Consider the following 21,150-nt stretch of genomic DNA (forward strand, 5'->3'; position numbering starts at 1 on the left):
AGTCCTGTGCCAGGAACTGTGAAGCCATTCAGTCAGGTATACTTTAGGTATCCTGTTCTCTTTGGGTGCAGCACTTCGGTGGTGTCAGCATGCTTCGAATGTTTGTGTCACAGGTGTTCCAGTTTATTTTGACTTTTAGAATTGTTTATTGACTAAACCAGGTAATCCTTGTTTAAAACCACTGAAAGTTAAACTCTTTCAGCACCTAAAAGTGATATATGTGTAAATTTTAGTGTAAGAAAATTTTATAATTGCTGCGGAACTTAGCTTTAACTTAAGCTTTGAAGTTTGTAAATGTAGATGGCTGTGAGTCATGCAAACAGCAAGTACATTAATTTTACTGGAATAAACCACCTAAAGTCTGAAAACAGCCAAGCTAAGGGTTTACCATGAGCAATACTTGACACTGCTGGGGGCTTTTCTGCTGGAAGGGTGGAGGATAGTAAAGAATTGTCTGAAATGATTGTCAGAGTATGCTGAAGAAGAATGAAAGTGGTAAACTGTAATGTACTGGACCAAACTGACCTGGTTTTATCCATATCCATAGTTCTTGTGACTAGTGACTCTTAACGTATCTTTCCACATGCTAAGAATGTGTTATTACTGGTATTTTCCAGTCCTCTTTTGTCTATTTGGTCAGTTTATTCAACTCCTTGTCAACTTTTCTGTCCCATTATCCCTTTGCTGTCCTGGCTATTCAGATCCTATTCAGTGAATTACAGCTGGGTTGGAAGTTTTAGAAGCTTACAGGTGCTATGAAATGCCCGCATGTGAGGCATTCTTATTGGAAATGTTGTGTTTTCTGTAAACTGAATATAAACTCTCATTTTGGTGGTGATCTGGGCTTTTTATTTGGTTGGTTATGGGTATTTTTTGTGGTCTTGTTAGGTACCTGTTTCTTTTTTTCATAGAGATATAGATGCAAGGTATCTAGAAGTGTGCAGGAAGATAATGTTGGGAAAAGACATTTAATCTTAGGTTTGTTATGCAATATTTGAGGTACAGGGGTAACAGAATAGTAACAGGAGCTGTACCAAAACTGGTGTTTAGATCTCATGTATTTTTTTTTTTTACACCTAAGCAGTTTCAGTTATGTGCTTGTGCCATTAGGTAAGTGGTACCATTAGTCTTGTGTAACTCAATAGTTTAGCAGAACTCTGGGACATTAATTCTTGGGTTCTTTTTTATTATTTTTTTTCCTTCCCTGAAGGATAAATACCTGTGCTGTTTTGCAAGGTATACCAGTGTATGCCTGGGGCTTACATGGACTATATATATTGGTTTAAGACTGGTCATAGGATGAACTGCAATTAGTGCTGTGTCTAGCTCAAGTGGGAATTTGAAGGAAAATTTATTGTATGCAGTTTTAAAGCCTGAAGTACTTTGCAAAAGACTTGGGAAAGATGAGAGCTGGGGTGCAAACAGATGAGTTTCTGGCTCTCAACACACAGGTCTTTTGGAATGCTAGTACCTTAATAGAATTAATTATTAATTTATTAGTTGTACTGCATGTAAAGCCTCTTGTAACAAAGAATCTTCTCTTTTATTTTTTAGTACATTTTTGGGGAGTTCAGCCCTGATGAATTTAACCAGTTCTTTGTGACTCCACGATGCTCTGTTGAGGTAAGATCTACTTTAACCTTCTTTTATAAATTACACATTAAAGCTCCATCTCTTTATGTGTATTTGAAATAGAAAACTACAATTACTTCTTTATCGTTCTTTTAGCTTGCTAATTAACAAACTGAAGATATTGAAAAGGAGTCTGCTTTCTGTATGTGTAGATGCTAAGTAATTTTTCTCAGAAATGAGGAATTAATTATTCCACCTTCTACTTGTGAGCTTGCTGAGCTGGAATAGCTGACACTGTAGTGATAGGATGTGGAAAGTGAGTTGTACTGGTACCTCAGCTTTGAGTTGCATATAGAGAGAACTTTTTCAGTAGTGTTCTTGTTGTGGGCAAGGTGGGCTTCTGAGTCTTGTGAACCTTTGGAAGCACAGAGATTCTTACTGTTTTTTAAACGGTGGAGCACTGCTGACCATCAAAGCTATGCTTACAAGGAAGGCTGTGTATGGGGTCTAAGAAATGGCTCAATAATGAACTAATTACAGTCACAGTGAGAACCACAGAGTGGAAACACTTGTCTATGTGTGTTTGAGTTCATAACTTACTACAGACAGTATTGTAGAATTTTATTTGTAGTTCTTGGTAGAGGATGACAAAACCATTTTCCTTTGTAGGGAAGAATATTATGCCATTGTCCTAATCTCCAGACTTGGAAAATAATTTTTCTCCTAGGTCAAGTTCTGCGTTTTTGCTCTGAACATTTCAGTCATGCTTCCGTCCTCCCCCCCTCAACATAAAGGAAACAAACACTTCCATCTGCACAAGGGGAAATCCTTTTGTCACGTTTTACAAATCTGACGACCACTGTCAATGTGACTTAGTTTCCTGTAACTTAATTTCCGAGTATAATTAGTGTAGTATACTGCTGAACAATAAAGGTGCATGAAGGGAATGGAGTGGGAAAGTTCAGGAAGAAAAATACAGCTTCTACCTGGCTTTAGGGAAGCAGGGATAGCTTTGTATCTTCTCTGTTAAGTGGGAAGTAATGCTGAATAGATCTTCAGGTAATAAATGGTTCTTCTGTCTATATCGCTGTTTTCCCACTTTTAAATACAGTAGCAGCAGTGTGACATTTGTATCCTATTTAGTGTCACCTTAAGTGTCCTACATCAGCTATGCTAACGCTTACATTGTGGAAGATGAAAATGTCATACTTTGACTTCCATAAAGCTGTTCTCATAAAGCATGTTGAGAAAACACAAACCTGCAGCATTACAACCAGTTGTACTTCATTTTGCAGCTGTCTCAAGTGTACCACTTACTGGTTAGCTATCAAAATGAAAAACTGTGTTGAACAATGTTCCTTAAGTTTGTCCTTGATCTGGTTCAGTTCAAAGTTTTAATTATCTAGATGATGAAATAAAAATTATGCTTATTAGTTTTGCACGGTGCAGATATTTCAGAGAAAAGTGGTCTGAAAAAAATAGGGTGAAATTCAAGAAGGGCAAGACTGAGATTATAATGCTGCAGTGGTGTTTGACATACATTCTGTTGGGTACAGTGTAAGTTCTGGGGGGTCCAAGCATCTGTTGATGCTGGTGTCCCTCTGAAATCCCTTACTTTTAGTCTAAAGGCTGGACTGAGGAAAGGGACTAGTTAAAGCTAAAAGCTGTCTAGAATATCTCTTCATACATGGCATTCTTAATACATGTTCTGTCAGATGACCTGCTGCCTGACTTGACTCGGATGACCCAATTGTACAAAACAGGTCAACTCAGAAATCTCTGCTTTGCAGAAGTGCTGTTGATTAACCAGATACATGGGGGACCAATAGGTGCACTACTTTATTTTTTTTTTTTGCTTCCTTAAACTTGGTATTGTTCTTAAGCCTTTGCAATTGGAAGAAAACCAAGAATTGCAAGTCTTACCAGAGAAAGTCTTCAGTCAGCAGTTTGAGTAACTTTTTTAGCATAACTAATAACATTATATTGAATGTGTTCAATATTAATATGGATGATAGGTTCTTAACAGCTTGGAGCCTGTTTCTGACCCACTGATTCTCATTTTTGACCTGGACAGTTCATGTATTAAGATGTATTATGGCTCATAAAATGGTTTTACAGTATGTATTCTTTTTATGCGCTTTTTAATAATGGAATTTCAGTAATATTTTTCTTGGCATTTGCAATGCACTGCTGTGTGCAGAGCTTTGTGAAGACAGTATGTAAGTATCTGTAGCTTTAGAGAACTGAAGACTTCAGTGGAGAAGCCTTTGATATTCATTACACCATTATAATGAATATTTAGAATAGCATCATAAAACTTCACTATACTCAATGTTTTCTCTCCCACTGTAGAAATGTAGTAGTAGATGTAGCTCAGATGTAGAACAGATGTAGTTCATCTGTTACCCACGGAGCTGCTGTACTGCAGTGTAGCAGTAGCTCCTGGCAGGCACAGGAGAAGGCTTTCAGCTGCTGGGGAGTTTGAGGGCAGGTAAGGGGGGATTAGAAATTCCCCACCTGTGGTTACACAATAGGAAGGATTCTATCAACCACTGAGGCTATAAAATGATGCCAATGTTTTATACTAGACATAATCCAGATAGAGGTTGTATGCTGTGGTTGTGTTATGCTTAGGCTGATGATCAAAAATGTTGTTAAATGTGATTTAAGAAACACCTTAGCTGAATCATTTCAAGGGCAATACTAGTAACTAAACCAAGTTGAGAGTTAAAAGATTTAGGTGCGACTATTGTCTGTGCAAATCTTCGTTTCATCCTTTCACAAATCATTTGTTCAACCTTAGTTTCTGTCTCAAAAGAGGGTATGTTTCTCATTTTGAAGTCATGGTGAGTTACTGCTGATAGAGAAAGATCCTGGTGCTGTGAGTTAAATTGTTTGAGAAGTTGATGAGCCTATGGTGTGTAACCCTGATTATCTTTTAGTAATTGTGGTAATCTGCAAGGACACTTGAAGCTACAGTGTGGGATTTGATAAATATAGAAGCATAAGTTCAAGACATACTCTCAGAAAATCAGACCTTACCAATGATGTTATTAAAGGATTCAGATGCTTCAAATGAAACTGGTATCAAATGTTAAGAGTTGCTTTGTCTTTCTTTTTTATACAGCTCCCCCCATACAATGAAACAGTTTCGTGTGGTATGAAGTCCATGGGTAAGTTTCATGATGGTAAGAAGTCAATATCCTTTTTTTTTTTTTATTTACTTATTTTTATTTAAACTGCAAGGTTCTGACGCTTCCATTAGGTTTACTACAGCTTCTCTTTAATCTTTAGAACTCATTCAGCAGGTATATATGCATATATTTGGCAGGTGGCTTTTTTTTAAATACCTTTGTGGGATGAGATCTGTGAGGTAGTTGAAAATAGTGCATTGAACTTCAGTTAGGTAGGATGGACGTGCTTACTTCTCCTTGATGGTGCTCCCACACAGTCTTAGTGCCTTGTGGAAGTACTGTGGGATGTAGCTGTAAAAATGAAGGGGGCTGAAGCTTGCTTCAGAACTTGTAGTGAAGGAACAAGTAACTAGTGTGATGTTTAGTGTATTTGCTGGCAGTTGCAACCTGAAGACAGCTCTGCAAGCAACGTTCAGTGTTCCCTTTGATTCTTGTTTTTGTCTGGCTTAGCCATTTTTCTGGAAAATACTTTGTTTTCCCCATTTTTGGTGAAGGTACAACTCTTGATATAAAAATGTATTACAGAGTTTCTGTTTTAAAGCTGTATCAGATACACATTTGCTGTTGTCCTGACCCATACACCTTACAACCTGCACATACTTCGTAGCTATATAAAGTTGACAGATAAGTAGGAGTTGCCATGAGATCATCACTCCATGTAGTTTAAACCGAACATTGACAGTGTTTTAAGCAGCAGGTAAATTAGTGTTTGTTCTTTTTTTCCTCGAACCAGGGTAGAGCAAAGAATCTGAGACTTACCCAGATGTAAATGAGCAGTACAAATGACATCCAGATCTCCTTCAGAATAATGCAGATGTCTGACTGGACATTTCTCAAAAGTACTTAAGAAGACTCATGCACATAGCAGTGTTTAAGAACATCAGATACTTAGTGAGTTTGGCCTTGCATTTAAAGGTAAATAAGATAGTCATAAAGAAGGACATCAGGTCCCATTTGAAAGCAAATACACAACAATTTCTGAAAATTGAGGAGCTTTATTTAGTAGAAGCCCAGGTTTAGGACCCTGAGTAGTTTTAATTGGGAGTTTGAAAAGTTCAGTAGAAGAACCATATGGTATCAATCATCTGTTGTTGATGGCAGGGGCATCCAGTCATATAATGCTTTGTCTAACTGTGGATTTAAGTTCTGTTCTTTAAGACTGAGATTTTAATATTCACTAGCTATATAGAAAGCTGGTTTGCACAAATGTTTTTCAGATCATTCATAGACCCTGAGAGAACCCCCTCCCAGCCTGAGATTAGGTAATGACGGCAAATTTAGGGTTTGCCTGAAAAATACCTTTAACAAGCTTGCACTGTATTGTGCATGAATATTGTTACTGTGATGGCTGCATAAGAAGCTGCAGAAATTAAAATGGAATGCTGTGCTTATGCAGAATATTTATAATTACAATAAGATGATATACACTGACCGTGTCACTCTGCATATAACTTTTTTTCTATACTTATCTTCAGTATTAAACTTCATTCTGGAATTAGAAGACCTTTTAATACTTACTAAGGATAATCATATCACAGCTGAAGCTCTAATATGCAGAACTCTGGTCAGACTAATTAGTATATGTATGCACAGCTTTTGCTATAATACACCGACTTTGTCCTTGGAGCATCTGTTGATACTTGTTTCAATACGTGTGTCATGTTGTTCCTGACAGATACATCTGTTCCAGTCCATTGAGGAAAAGCTCTGTGAACTAGATTGAAACAAAGATGCCCAGAAGCAAAGTTGAAAGTCAAAACAAATAGAAAAAATTACCTCTCATTTTCTTTAAACGAACCTGACACAATCTTATGACAAACGAGCTTCTGCCAATCTTTACATAGAGTAACTGTACAGTAGGTATTGGTATTTATTACTCTAATCCTGCTGTAAGGTGTAAAGTTCAATTCCTGGTTTGTATGTTAAATGCTAGTTACCAAGTTTTGCTCTTGGCAAGATTTTAGCCTACAATGTTCATGTTGTGCTTTCAGCTAAATTACAAGTGTGCCATAACTGAGACGTGTTTTGTTTTCTGCTCCTCAGTTGTCCTGAGTTGGCTTTTGTGATTGTCTAGCGTACAGAACACTGTAAAATTCACTAAACCCAGGAAAAAAATACTTGATTGAATTATTTTTTTTGCTATCTTAGCTTTCAATGGCACAAGCACTGAAAGCTTGCTGGAGAGGAACAAAGTGAACTTTTGGTTGTGGTAGACTTGACTCACCCATGAAGGCAAACCACATTCTTTTTTTCAAAGCAATTATTATTTTACTTTTTTTTTTATTAACTGAGATTTTGGAAAAGAAGCACAAATCCCAGATTATTTTGCACTGGTAGGGTTTTGAAGTGTGCCCAGTAATTCATTCTTATCATGGCTGGAGGAGTATTAGGTATTGCCAGTTGTCGCTTGTGCTTTGTACTGTTTTAACAAAGGGTAGAGAACTAGCTCTTGGCTCATGCTTGAACTAACAACTTGCTCCCTAAGTAGATGAGCTAATGAGGAATAGTTTTGTTGTATACTTGTGTTCTGTATCCCTTAAAACTCCCTGTCCTGCATTTGCAGGCAGATGACGCTGTGGCTGGTTTTGAGCTGTGTGCATCCTGACAGGACAGGCAGTGTACAATGCGGATAGCCTATCTAGTGCTGCTGCTGACCAGTTAGGTGATGCCTGAGATCTCACAGTCCTTCCCTCTTATGTGGATATCAGGTAGCAGTTTCCTAGCTCCCTGCCTTTAAGCTGCTGATTTTCATCAAAGGAAACTTAAGCCCTCTTTTCTGGTTGGTGATAGCTAGTCAGTGATTGGAGAAGTACTTGCTGAATGGTGGATTGACAGGCATGGTGTTATATGATGATTTATGACAGGTATAGTGTAGAGGTGAAGCAGATTTGAAATTCAGACTCTTGTTAATATGATTTGGAGAAACCAGATGGGTATGGAGAGGTTTTCTTCATATTTTTGTTTGTTTCCTTCAGTCTGACTGGCAGCGGGATTGAAATTGATACATGAAATGTGTTTACTACTCAGGTTCATAGATCAAAGCAGAAAAGCAATTAACGTCTGTATTACATATCTTTGTTCGTTAATTCATAATATGTTGGTATTGCATGGATAAGTCAGACCTCAGCATACATGGAATATTTGTTAAATATGTACCTCGTAGATTGTTTGTTCTAATTTTTTTTCTTCCAATTTATTTTTTAAAGCTGTAATTTTCATCAGCCTTTTCTAGAACATATTTGGAGAGATTTGGAATGGTTGTGTTGACTGTCACCTATCAAAGCATTCTCCACTAGCCTCTGTGCTCCCATAGGCTCATTTCTTTAGGTGTGCAAGTAACTTTCTTTCCCCCTAAGAACTGTTGCTTGCTTTTTGTTGCTTAAAAAAAAAAAAAAAATAAAAAAAGGAAACAAACAAAAAAATCAAACCCACTCATTTTTAGCATCTGTGTTACACTTGAAAGTATACATTTGCTGACGTGTCTTACATAATGCAAGTTGGCACAAAATCCGTAAAGTTTAGTGGTGCATCTACTTGTACTCCTTTGGAAATAGTATCTCGTGTTGTTTCGTTCTTTAGTAGCAGTCTTAAAAATCTGAAATGTGTTTTATAGCTCCCCCATTTGAGGAAACAGAAAACAGTAAAAATAATGTCTCTGAGACAGTAACATACAAATCCTAGAAAGACCTACAAAACTTTAAGTACTAAAACATGAGTTTACTTTTAACATTCTGAGACTCGGTTTCATCAATTTTATCTCTTTATTTGATAGTTAAGAAAATAGCTGTAACTGAAGGTATTCAGTATTGCTAGTTCCCACACATGCATTATGAAACTAAGTTCCATGAGATTGCAGTACTTAGTGACTGACAATATTTTGTGATAACTGCAGCCTGCCAGGAGAATATTTCTTAGCCTTCCTGTAAAGAGTATGTCAAAGTTCCAACATAGGTAAATAAAAAAACCCAACAGAAATAAAAAAACCAATATGTTCATAATTTTTTCAGTACTGCTTGTATGTACAAGTTGAATGACATCATGATGTTGAAGTCTGTTACATATTTTGTCATAAAATTGTCATATACGTCATATTTCATATAGGAATAAATTCATCTGTGATAAAATCAAGTTAGTGATCAGCCTAGAATTTTAAAAGATGTAATTGCTTTATTTCCATACAGCTAATGAAAACTTGCTCAGTTGTTAAGGGTTATGATAACTCTTTACACCCCAGGAAAACTCAACATCCCCACACACGCACAACACCAAACTACACATGTGGAAATTATTTTTAAATGTTAAACAGGTAAAGACTGGCTTTAGAAGAAGTGGGAAGTTATAATATTGCACCATATTTTATAAGCAATTATCTGGTAATTAAGTTAATATAGACCATTGCTAAAGTCGTTTGGCTTTAGGAGTTTTTCTTAATAGGTGAATTTAATAAGTATTACTTATTTGGAGGAGCAGTGCAGTGGTTTGGGGAATTATATATCCTATTTAAGAAAATCTGAATCATACTCTGTTTTCTTCAACAAAATGATGTTTTGAAATAGTCTTCAGGATTGAGATGGAGAATAAAAATTATTTTAATCTGAGGGAATGTAATTTGTTTCCTGAGATGTAGGAAAATACGGGGTTGTTTTCTTGATCTTGTAACTTTCTGATTAGATGTCATTCACTAACTCAGGTTTCCTTTCTCTTGTCCAGGGGAGGAGTACCAGAGAATTGAATTTGGTGTTAATGAAGTGATTGAGACACAGGCATCTGTACTAAGTAACACAGACTACAGTATTTCAAGTACTTTGAATCCTCAGGCTCCAGAATTCATTCTCAGTTGTGCACCTGCTCAGAAATCCCCTGACGATACTCTCAGTGAAACAAACTACAACTCCATTGACTGCCAGTTCACTGATCCAAGCCTCACTTTGGACAGCAGTTCTAACGCTGAAAATGATGGCTTGGTTGGAGGCCTTGGACAAAGGGAGCGTAAAAAGAAGAAAAAAAGACCCCCTGGATACTACAGCTATCTGGAAGATGTCAGTGATGGCATCGCTCCCGCAGAAGCTCTTGTAAATGGCCATGCAAATTCCTCGGGACTAAGCAATATAAGCACAGAGGATACGGAACTGACAGGAGACATACCCTCCCTGGCCACACCAAGGACTTGCAATAGCCCAGACAACTCCGTGGACTTCATTAATGAAACTGTCTCTGATGATTCTGTTTCTAGCGCACTAGACAATACCAGGACTGCAGGGCAGCCTGAGGTATGCCGTGTTACTAATTCTGAACAGTTTTGCATCCCCTCAGAGACTGGCAGAGATAGCCCTTTAAGGACAGCTGTTGTACAGTCTTATGCTGGTACTGATACTACTGAAAATCTTGGTGTTACTAATGGACAAACACTTGAATCCTCTGGTGAGGACACAGCTGCCAATGGGGTAGAATTGCACACTGTGGAAAGCACTGACTCAGACCAAGCTAAGCCTGAGGAAGCTTCACCTACTACTGAGGCAACAGTCCCGGTTGCAGGATCAGTCCATATTAATCAGCCTGCAAAATCGTGGGCTAGTCTTTTTCACAATTCCAAGCCCTCTGCTTCCACATCTGTGGTCTATGTTGAGACTAAGTATACCCCTCCTGCCACATCTACTCTGGTCCCTGAAAAACAGGTTGAAGTCAAAGAGGGACCTGTTCCAGTTTCAGAGGATCCTGTAGCCATAAAGATTGCAGGTATAGTTAATACACATGAGTGGATGTTACACTGGAAGGGTATTAACTCCCCTTGTAAACAGGAGTGTGCGTTATCAATAGAGAAGATTATTAATGTTCTTAGTAAGATGTCTGTTCAAACACTGCATGAAAGATGTAATTTAAAGGCAGTTTTGTGTTCCCAAGTAAACATCCCAATGAGACCTTACCATGTTGTTGTCCTGGATACCACAAAATTATTGCTACAGTGTCAAACTGTGTGATTGATCTGTGATTTTAAGTAGACTGGTGTGTAATATGGAGAATACATTAGAAAAGTTTGTTCTGAAAATGGTGTATTGTATTATCCGGTATTTACAATCTTGTATTTCATTACAAGAAGGAAAGAGTATTAATGTATTTTTATGCCAGAGTAACCAAAATTCCTAGGTACTTAACAGTAGCTTAAATGTAACATCTAAATAGGAAATTCTAATTCAGGTAGTAATTATTTTTATTTATTAACATGCTGTTGAGAGGTTTGTCAGTCAAATTTTGAAGAATTAACCACTATAAACAATATTATTAAGAAACAGTGCTAGGTATTGTCCCTTCAAGAAAAACCATAAGGAACTGTCCAGAGGGTACATGAGGAAAGGCAGTGCGTGATACAAAAGCTTTGACTGTTGGTCCTGTCATATTTGTGGTTCTAATGAGAAACACTGGAATGTGCATGAGATTGTATCTTACTGACTCAGTCAGAAAACATGAGGAAAAATATCCAGTTGTTTGCATTTTGTATTTCCTTAACAACTGACTCATGGAACAAAAACTAGTATTTTGATTACGTGAAATAGTCTGTGTGTGAAAAGGTTTGTGCAAAGTCCTGCTGTTCCTGCTACAAGCTAACATACAAGTACAGTGGCCTTTCATGTGTGACAGCTTCAGATTTTCTAACCAGAGGCTGACTTTGGTATTTCTGTACGGAATACCCAGAAGTATATGCTTGCCTCTTTTCCTTTCTTTACCCAGTAATGATTTCATTACTTAAAATTGTCTGTTGAGAGGAAAGCTGTCAGAATAATTTGTATTTCTGTGTATTCTTCATTTAGTCACAATCGCAGTTTACTGTTAAAAAGAATATGTATAATCAGGTGATAATGGTTTGTATAAAACCATACATGTGGAGTATGTTGTACTCTTAAAATATTAAGCCATCATTTGTTAATGTATTTTAACTTAAAACTATTTTGTGACAACTGTAAAGCTGCAATTGCTTGCCATACAAGAAAAAGTTTGGTTTTTTTTTTTAATGTTGTCAAAATTGCTTCAGCTTTAAGTTAACTTTCTGGAGTTCTAGTGGTTTTGTACTATTTTTTGCCACCAGGTGGGAGCAGAGCCTTTTGTTTCATCTTCAGTGTACTAAAATAGTGATGTAATTTTTAGACAGTTTTCTTCTGCACCTTCATTGTTAGCTAGTTGGTTTTGCAGAGGAATAATCTGAGCATAGAGCCTTTCCAGTGAAAAAGAATAAATCTTCTCATTGTTGCTGATTTAGGTGGGAGTTATATTGCTGTAATTCAGATGCTACTAATCTTGGTCTAAAATGCTCACTTTGCGATCTGAATGCCATGTAATAGGTGCTTTGCTCTGTGGAAAAAGGTGACTTTCTTCATGGTCTGTTCTTTTTGTAATGTTCTCTGTTCTGTTTGGAAAGTAGGTACATCAGGCCTTTGTTCATACACCCACACTCACAGACGTATATTGCGATGTGTGTTTCAATTTATGATTTCCAGGCAGATAATTTGCTCTGTTTTGTACATATTTCATTTCTCCTGTAGGTGTTAAATCTCTCTAGGTTAATACCATTGTATAGGAATCTATGGCAATCCTGTATGTGTTTCATAGGTAGCTGCTGATTGTGTTCCTTGTTTGCTGTGTGGCTGAGTTGAGATCCTATTGTTGGATTTGCTGGGGATTCACCAGTTTCAACTCGTGCCAGTGAGAAAGAATTTTTAACCATAAGTGCCATAGGTTGCTAAACACAGGTACAATCCGGGCCTAAAGTATTCTGAGTTTAGCAAGCAAAACTAGCAAATTTTCTGACGTAGTGTTGGAGCTCTGAGGCCCCTCTATATAGCTTTTATTTGAATCAGATTATCAGGCTGCAAGAAGTCACATTTCTGGTTTGTGCCTTAATTTCAGCAGTTATTACAGCAGAGGTTAATGAGGCACAGGCACCTGGAAGATGGTTTAATGCTGCTGTAGTTTCTTAGTTGTCAAACGTAAACTAAAGCTACACAAAGTAAGGAGATGAAGATCAGGAATAGAAAATGAAAGTCATTTTTCATGTTAATCTTGATGAGAAACACCACTGAACAGTTAACAGTTGGCTAAGGCATGGGGTGAGAAGCTTCATGTGCAATATCAGTGAGCAAGTTAAATCAACTTCTGAAGCAAACTATGGGCCACTGATGTTTATTTGGCAAAACTAAAGGCAGGTAACATCAGAATGGTAAAGAAGTACACATACAGCACTTGCCTATTTGGAAAGGGACAATCATACTAATCATATACCTTAGCCTAATTGAGACACTAGGACAAACATAATTGTTTCTGAGGGGTCCTAGGGTCATAAATGGTCTGTATTTGTAAAAAAGAAAATAAGACTTGGCTTAACTTGCCACGTTTTGTAGTTACTACCCTCTGATGTGTAACCTGATGATGGTTAATAATGCCTTATATAATGTTCCAAGTAAGCTAAGGAAATAAGTGGTTGGAAAACCAGCTGTTCTTTTAACTGTTCTTGGTCACTTCAGGAAAAAAATTAACGGGAAAAGCTTGAAAAGGTTTTCTGAATCATGTATTCTTGCAATGTTTTTATTGTGGATGATGGAATTAACAGTGCACGTAAAACTTGTTTACAGCAGGCAGAAATTCAGATGAAGAACGCAGACAATTAAGATCTGACTAAATCTGGCATGATGTTAAATTAGAAAGAGGAGAAGCCAATAAATGCAAGTATGGAAGTATACAGCAGAACAGAAATCAAATGGAAGTGTAAAGTGTGAGGAATGGTTGGTGGTAGTATTAGAGAATAAAAAGATATGGAATTCTATCTAGGGAATTGATAAATGTCCTTAGTAAAGCTGAAGAAGGCAAAGTTTTTTTTCCAGTGTGTGTGATACCAATTTACATGGAGAATGTGGAAGATAACAAATTCCGTTGTTGGCTGTTGCAGACTCGATGGAAATGCCATCTTTGGGCGTGAAGTAACAGTGCATCAGTGAAAACAGAATTAAGATCCGAAAACCATAATCTGTTAACAAACACAGGAAATTTGGATTTACTTTGTGTCGGATAGGATTGCTGGAGTGATTGTGGATGTAACTTCAAATAAGTAGCGAATTCATACAGGAGGTGGCGGATTCACTGCTCTCCCAAGACCGCAGTGAACAACACAAGAATTACTTGGTTTAATTTGTAACAAAGATGTTTGAGTGCTACACAGTAGAAAATGTTTTCTTATTCATAAATCTAGGTAAGCACTAGAGCAAGTAGTTGTGGAATGGAGGCATGCAAGGTTTGGGGTTTTTTTATAAGCGACTTTGTTAGTCTGTTGCATCATCAAATGGTATTCCTGCAGAAACTGATTTTGGGGTGGATTATCCATCAGTGTTGTCCTGGCATTGTCCAGATTTGAAGAGAAATCTTAGCAATGTACATAGCATTTGCCAAATAATGGTCTCAATCTAAGTGTTAGATTACCATTGTAACATGCATCTCTTCAGCGTGGAGACCATATCCGCATGGTTTCTCTTTTATTAAACTTTGGACTTGCATTGATGAGGGAATTACCTTTTTGTCTGTTTTTGACAGGTATTTGTATTAACACCACCCTGTGAATGAGCCTTAGCAAAATATATTTATGAACAGAAATTTCAAAACATGGTAATACTGTTCCAGATGTGTTTTCGCATGGAGGCCACAGTCAGTATGCACCAAAGGGAATGTGAATTCATTCTAACAAGTGATCTGTGCTTTCTAATTTCAGGTTTTGAAATTTTTAAGGTTTCCTCATGGTTCTAAGTGTATGTTTCTTATCATAACTCGTGAGAATTCTTTTAGATATTGTGTAAATGTTAGATGTGAAATTAAAATGTCGTATTGTATGCAGTTGCTGTACACAGAACAATTCTTTATGAAACAAAGCTCACTGTAATTGTTTTAAACGTTGCTTACCAAGCATGTTTATGGCCACAAGAGGATGCTAAAGGTCCTAGTAATATTGTAATACAAAAATGGGGGAAAATACAGTTCATATAAAAAGATATTAAGAGACGTCAATATAAAATACAAATACTATCATCATTATTTTAGCCCTAATTTTAAACTGTGCTTAGTTATATTAACAAAAAGATTGTATGTGTGTGCATCATGTTTCAAACTGCTGCTTTAACAATATGCTCTGAGATACTTGAGCAGTAATTGGCAACATCTATTTCATTACTCACAGAAGTATTTTAATCTACATCAGCACTAGGTGCTAACATCCTGCTGTCATCATTTTGCTAACATTGCTGTCATCGTTTTCCTAACATCTTGCTTTCATCATCTTGCTAATATCATTTTGCTGTCTGCCCACTCAGGTGGCAGGTTCTTTGTGTGATTGAAGACTACTTTATATATGTTCTATTTTTTGTATGGTTTTATTTATTTAGAACTGGTGGTGTCAGCAGGAAATAACATAGGTAAAGAGATTTTGGAACTAGAAGAACATGGATTTTGTTTGTAATTCTGCTGCCTCCTCTGCTTAGTTGTGGCTCAGTGCATCTGCTTTTTCATCTGTGTCATGTTATCTTGTCTGTTTAGGTAGTCCTTACAGTGAACAGCTCAAACTCTTTAAGTTTGTGCAACAGCATATAAGGGCTTTAGAGGCCCTCATGTTTATTACAAGAATAAATAATCCCCTTGTTAGACAATTGCTATGTTTATTTGCAATTTTAATTCTGTCTTATATGCCTCTTGTCCTTAGTTTGCAAATTGAAAATAAACCAGATCCAATATTTTCCTTAAACAGTTTTTATTTAGGTACCTAAATAACAGGTCAGACTTCCTGGTAAAACTGCCCGTTGCTGTGTGTTTTGTAACTGAGGCAGACTTATTTATGTGCAGTGGTTTCTGAGTTTTAAACTTGGGCCATTGCTGAAGTTTTTGAAAGCAGAAAAGCAGTAGGCATTGTGTAGTGTGAGCCTGTTATCTTGGAGGTGTTGGAAGTCTTAAACTGGTAAACAAAACATGCTGTTTTGAAGATCACATTAACATCTGCCTGTCCTGTTTGCACTAGGATATTTTTTGTGTAAGATAGTGTGTGTTGAAACTTGTAAATGGAGACTGCAAGTCAGCTTCATCTCTTCAAAGCAAAGCACCTTGGGGAATACTTAATAGAAGTGGTGGCAAGGGATTACAGCTAATGTGATTTTTTTTTTTTTACATCTATATAATCAGAAGTATCTGATTTTAGGAAAACAGAAACAGGTCTTCTCAGTTTTGAAATTATGCTGTTTACTTTTTGTATCAGCATCCTCCTGACCCAAATTCCAGTCTGTCTTCGGCTGAAGAAATATGCCTCATTTGAAATATGAGCAGTGTTTGAATGGAGCAAAAATTATTTGCTGAAGTTTCTGGGAGTCTTGTTGATTTATTTGAATTATTTTGTAATGCAGCAACTGATACTTGTTTTGATGGCTAGCATGTGCGTTTTGTTGAAGCTCAACTTGCTGTTTCTCGTTCTGTAGAAATACTGGAAAATATAAGACTAATACATAAACCAGTGTCTTTGCAACCGCGAGGACTGATCAACAAAGGAAACTGGTGCTATATCAATGCTGTATCCTTACCTTGGGAAAAGCTAATACACTTAAGTTAAAGCCTTTATATTATATCTGTCAGAATTTTTCTGGATTATTCTGGTAAGTATTTTATCGTATGTCTGTCTTTCCATATCCTACACCTGTGGTTGAAGTGTTTAAGGGTAGTGTCTGGAAATCCAGGGGTGTTTTGTGCTCAGGCTCCCCCTGCAGTTGGTTGCACAATCCTATTTGTAGTTTATTCCCTCTGTCAGAATATTTCAGGACTTTCTTGCGACTGAAAACCTTATTGTATTTTCTACTAATTTCATGTGTCTTTGTGCATAAACTTAAGTGGTTATTTCTCTTTTGTCCTAAAAGTAACTATTCCTTCTCTTAGGTTTTTTTATTTTTTTTGGCAGTTTGGTAAGTGGATCACTTGTTTTTCTGTCAAGGAGGCTGTTGCAGTCATATTTGTGTAAATGCAGTGTTTAATGGTTTTGCAGCAGGATGGAAGATTAGCTCACTCTTAATTTATTAGAATTGTATCCCCCCCCGCCCCCAAATAACTTGCGTAACAGAAATCTGTCTTCTTCTGTGCTGTATTATGATAGTTCAATAATATTTCTTTATTAGTATATCTATATCTCCTATGTTAGCAGTGGCTCACTCCAAGTGACAAGATACTTTAACTTATAATACTGCTAGAGAAAAACATTAACATCAGTTTCAAGACTAATTATTGCAGAACGTAATAACCTAATTGAGAGCAGTGACATAACCAGTTCTGCACTCATGTATTGGCTCCCATTTTTAAAGTCTTAAAATGTTACATGAGAATTTGTAACTCAGTGTTTGGGTGCTGTAGTGATTAAGTTAATATATGGCTGTGGCTGTTGAGATCGCTGCCTTTTTTGTAGTTTCCTTACCCCTCATCTAATACATTTCCTCTGTTCAGTGTTCTCACCAAGTAGCATGGATTTCTGTTTTTAAAGTATGTCCTCCCAGCACACATTGCAGTTTTAAAGGTCACTCCAAACTCTATAGTGCAGAATGTCTTACATCACAACAGGTACTTGTGCTGTAGTTTGATTGTGGGGGAGAATCATCATCTTGTAACTTCTGAATCCTGTCAGCTGGCTGCTGCCATTCTTGTCAGAAAACGTTAGAGGTTATTACTTGCCAATTTTCAAATTGTTTATATTGTTAAGTCTTTCCTATGAAAGTTCTTTTCCTCTCCCATTCCTAGATTTAATGTTTCCTTCCCCTTAAATTAAAATATTGACATTATTAAGTGTCAGTGAAATCACAGCATCGTACAGATTGATGGTTTGGGTTTTTTTTAGTATAACTTCTGTATGTTGATGGTTAATGTTGTGATCGAAGTCCATCCATCTGTTCCAGTTTAGTTACTGGATCTACTTAATGGAGCTGGCTTTTCTTTGCATATAATTTTAAATGTAATTGAATATTTGGTTAGTATACAGATTGCATTCTTTGAATATTTCCTTAATGTCACTGCATAGACCCTGCAAGCCTTGGTTGCTTGCCCTCCAATGTATCATTTAATGAAGTCCATTCCAATGTATTCAAAATCGCAGCGGCCGTGTACCTCAACACCAATGATAGACAGTTTGTAAGTAGCTTCTTAAAATGTCTGTTGTCAGATTAAGCTCATTCAGCAATATCTTACCAGATGATTGTTTACTGAAGATTTTTAAAGGTGATATGTATCCAGAAGTCTTCTTTTTTTGTGTTTTTTTTTTGGTAATACATGGCTTTTATAATGAGTTTGGTATTTTACAAATGCTTGAATAGTCAAGGAAGGTCATTCCTGTTGCCTGAGGAATATCAGTTTCAAATGGTGTTTAATATGCAAAAATGAGCCATGAGAGCTGCAAGAACTAAATGAACAAGTTGATTTCATCAGCAATATGGGGTTAATTTTTGTGTCTGAACTTTCTCAGGCTTCATAATGATATTCTTCAATCTTATTTTATTTTTTGGCAGTAATCTATTTTTATTATTTGTCCTTCTAAGTCTTAACTTGCTGCTCATGTCTAGTTGTTCCTTCCGTTCTGTTTCAGTGTTCGTTTAATGAATGAGTTCACTAATATGCCTGTACCTCCTAAAGCAAAACAAGGTGAGTGGGAATAGGGGGAGAAAAGTCTTAAGATCATGATTGGAAGGCTTTGGGGGTAAGGATCTGCATCATGTGCTGTACTTAAGACCTTTAAAAAGCTGATGATTGATCCCCTTCTTGGCTCTTTCGACTTTTGGAGTTTCTTGATACCTTAAGAAGTTTGTGGTTGGTTTTCTGCCAGTGTTAACAATTTTTCTTACTGGTGGTTCATGTCAAGAAGTCATAGGTGTTGCACCTTATATTATTTTTTCTTCTATTTGGTAGATCAAATGTGCAAGTGCAATAAGAATAATTTTTGTTGAAGGTTATCTTAATTGTTAAGATGTCTTCTAAGAACATGCCCTTTCTAACAAAATCATTTGATACTTGATTTTACTTTGCTTCATTCCTTACATATTTCCAGCTGTTTGGCCTATCACTTTGCTCAATTCTAGCATTATTCCTTAAATACTAAAGACTTTCATTCATTTGGAAGAAAATAGGACCATAATAGGTCTCTTTAGCAGTTAGAGATTACCTGCAGACATGTTATCATGGCTTTTAATTTCTCTCCATCCTATGCACTATTTCACTGTTAAAACCATAGAAGTGTACATTTATCATGTCATTTTCTAATCTCTAAGCCAATCTCTTGTATTACAAACTTATAAAAACCAGTTTCAGGAGTGCATTTATGTAACATTATAAGAAAATATCACAAGGAGCTGGTTGTTCCAGCAATTTCCAAACAGTTCAGACATTTCTGTGGTTTGCTGCTTAGGTTTTGTTTCTGTAAAACAAATCTTAGTGTCTTATGCAATTTATTATACTTCTAGGTTATTTTATTGTCTTGTATAGTTTTCAAATCAAGTTTCTGAGGCTTTGTATTATCATTAGGTTGAACCTGCTGTCAGACTGCTTTTTTGTCTGGTTTTTTTTTTTTTTTTTCTTCTGCAGTGAGGAAGAACGATTTGTTAGAATTACAAATACATAAAAGATTTAAGGAAGTGTTCTTTGAATACAAAAGTACAAAAATTTAAATAGAACTAGAATTGTTCTCTTATGATTGCTGTGGATATTCTTGTTGATCTTCAGGGTGTTGACTGTAAAAAGGGGTAATGCTGTAGGCTATCTGTAAGTACATAGGGTGATGTAATATGTGTTTTAATTAAGAAAAGTTTAAATGTAAGAGAGTGATATCCTATGAATTCTGAGCTTGAATCACTAAAATTGTAATAAAGCTATTAGTAAAAATAATTTTGGATTCCAGAAATCTAGTGAAGTATGAAGAGAACATGGAGGTAGAATTTAGAAACCTTGCCTACATCTCGTTATTTATATGTACTTCTCCTTTGCCTTGCAGCTTTAGGTGACAAAATTGTGAGGGATATCCGACCAGGAGCTGCCTTTGAACCTACATATATTTATAGACTGTTAACGGTTATAAAGTCAAGTCTGTCAGAAAAGGTGAGACCTCCAAATCTTTGACTTTTGTAATTACATGGCAAGACAGTCACCGTTGTTAAAGCAGTGTAAAGTTATATATCAGGTTCTGTTTATAAATACCCAGAAAATCAAGTAGCTGATGTTCATTGTAATGAAGTTTAGACTGTCTTGAGACTTAAATTATGGGAAGGTGTTAATTAGAAATTTGTTATGATATTTATCATGATTTTTCTGACACTGATATATCAGAAGAATGAAAAAACAACTATTGGAATGGAACATTTGTTTTTATGAGGAAGATGTCTATGGATTTATATTTAAGAAATGGACAGCTGTTCATTTCTGCTTGGGATTCAGGTTGGAAGGGTTAAAGGTATGTAGAGACCTCAAGGTATTATTTCAGGTTTAGTTTCAATTTAAAGAAGAAATAATAGTCCAAACCATCTTTTGATTTGGCTGTGGTTTGGCAGCAACTTTTAATATTAGTTTGAAAAGAAATAGCAAAAAACCCACCCAACTCGCATGGTAAATTGAATTTGTATTGAGAAGAATGTAAAAGTGCTTGTTTCCAGGTCAAGCTTATGTGTGTATTCACTTACCTCTTGTGGGAGTTTACCAGTTAATGTTTTGGTTCTTTTTAACTAATTTTGTCTGAAAATGAGGGGTGGTTATAGCAAAATTTAAACTTTACTTGAGTTTACAGCTTTGACTGCGTAGTTGGTTAATTGGCTAAATTAATAGGAGAAAGCTATATGTTCAGTGTCATTTACCTGCTGTTGAAAACATGAAAATGTCATATAATAATTATTCAGGGCAGGCAAGAGGATGCTGAAGAATACTTGGGATTTATCCTCAATGGCCTACACGAAGAAATGCTGACCCTAAAGAAACTTCTCTCTCCACATAATGGAAGTTAGTGGATTTTTTGTATTTCCTTTTTTTTTTTTTTTTTGTGTGTGGTTCTGTAATAGAGAAGTGTTTAGTGTAGATGTTCAGGTAGGGGTAGAAAGGCATGTTTTAGTGAACTTGGACATTAACAAATAATCTTTTCTTGAAATCTGCCCAAAGGGTAAAATGAGTCCATTCTGTCCAATTTACAAGTGATCTCAAGTGTTACTGGGTACTTGGAAAAGTATAATCATTCTCTAAATGTTCTGAATGACAGTAATAATAAGCCATTTATTTGGTGGTCCTAAATGACACATTTCTATATTACAAATTTTTACTGAGCTCAACTAAGCAACTTGAGTTGACTGATCTTGTCTTAAACATG

General features: G+C 36.3%; 1 protein-coding gene across 2 annotated transcripts in view; it reads left to right on the forward strand.

Annotated features, from left to right (window-relative positions):
- Nucleotides 1-21,150, forward strand: part of USP10 (ubiquitin specific peptidase 10) — a 51,234-nt gene that overhangs the window by 17,944 nt on the left and 12,140 nt on the right. The window contains exons 2-9 of one of the 2 annotated variants that reach the window (XM_061357914.1): nt 1,555-1,623; nt 4,700-4,760; nt 9,477-10,502; nt 16,259-16,350; nt 17,836-17,945; nt 18,397-18,452; nt 19,795-19,898; nt 20,690-20,789. In XM_061357914.1, coding sequence (XP_061213898.1) covers nt 1,555-1,623; nt 4,700-4,760; nt 9,477-10,502; nt 16,259-16,350; nt 17,836-17,945; nt 18,397-18,452; nt 19,795-19,898; nt 20,690-20,789 — 1,618 coding nt within the window. The remainder of the gene's footprint in view (nt 1-1,554; nt 1,624-4,699; nt 4,761-9,476; nt 10,503-16,258; nt 16,351-17,835; nt 17,946-18,396; nt 18,453-19,794; nt 19,899-20,689; nt 20,790-21,150) is intronic. The other variant, XM_061357915.1, reaches the window with a different exon arrangement.

This window comes from Neopsephotus bourkii, unplaced genomic scaffold, assembly GCF_033783945.1.
Source record: "Neopsephotus bourkii isolate Nb327-2 ecotype Australia unplaced genomic scaffold, CSIRO-AGI_Nbou_v1 NB_926, whole genome shotgun sequence".
Taxonomy (NCBI): domain Eukaryota; kingdom Metazoa; phylum Chordata; class Aves; order Psittaciformes; family Psittacidae; genus Neopsephotus; species Neopsephotus bourkii.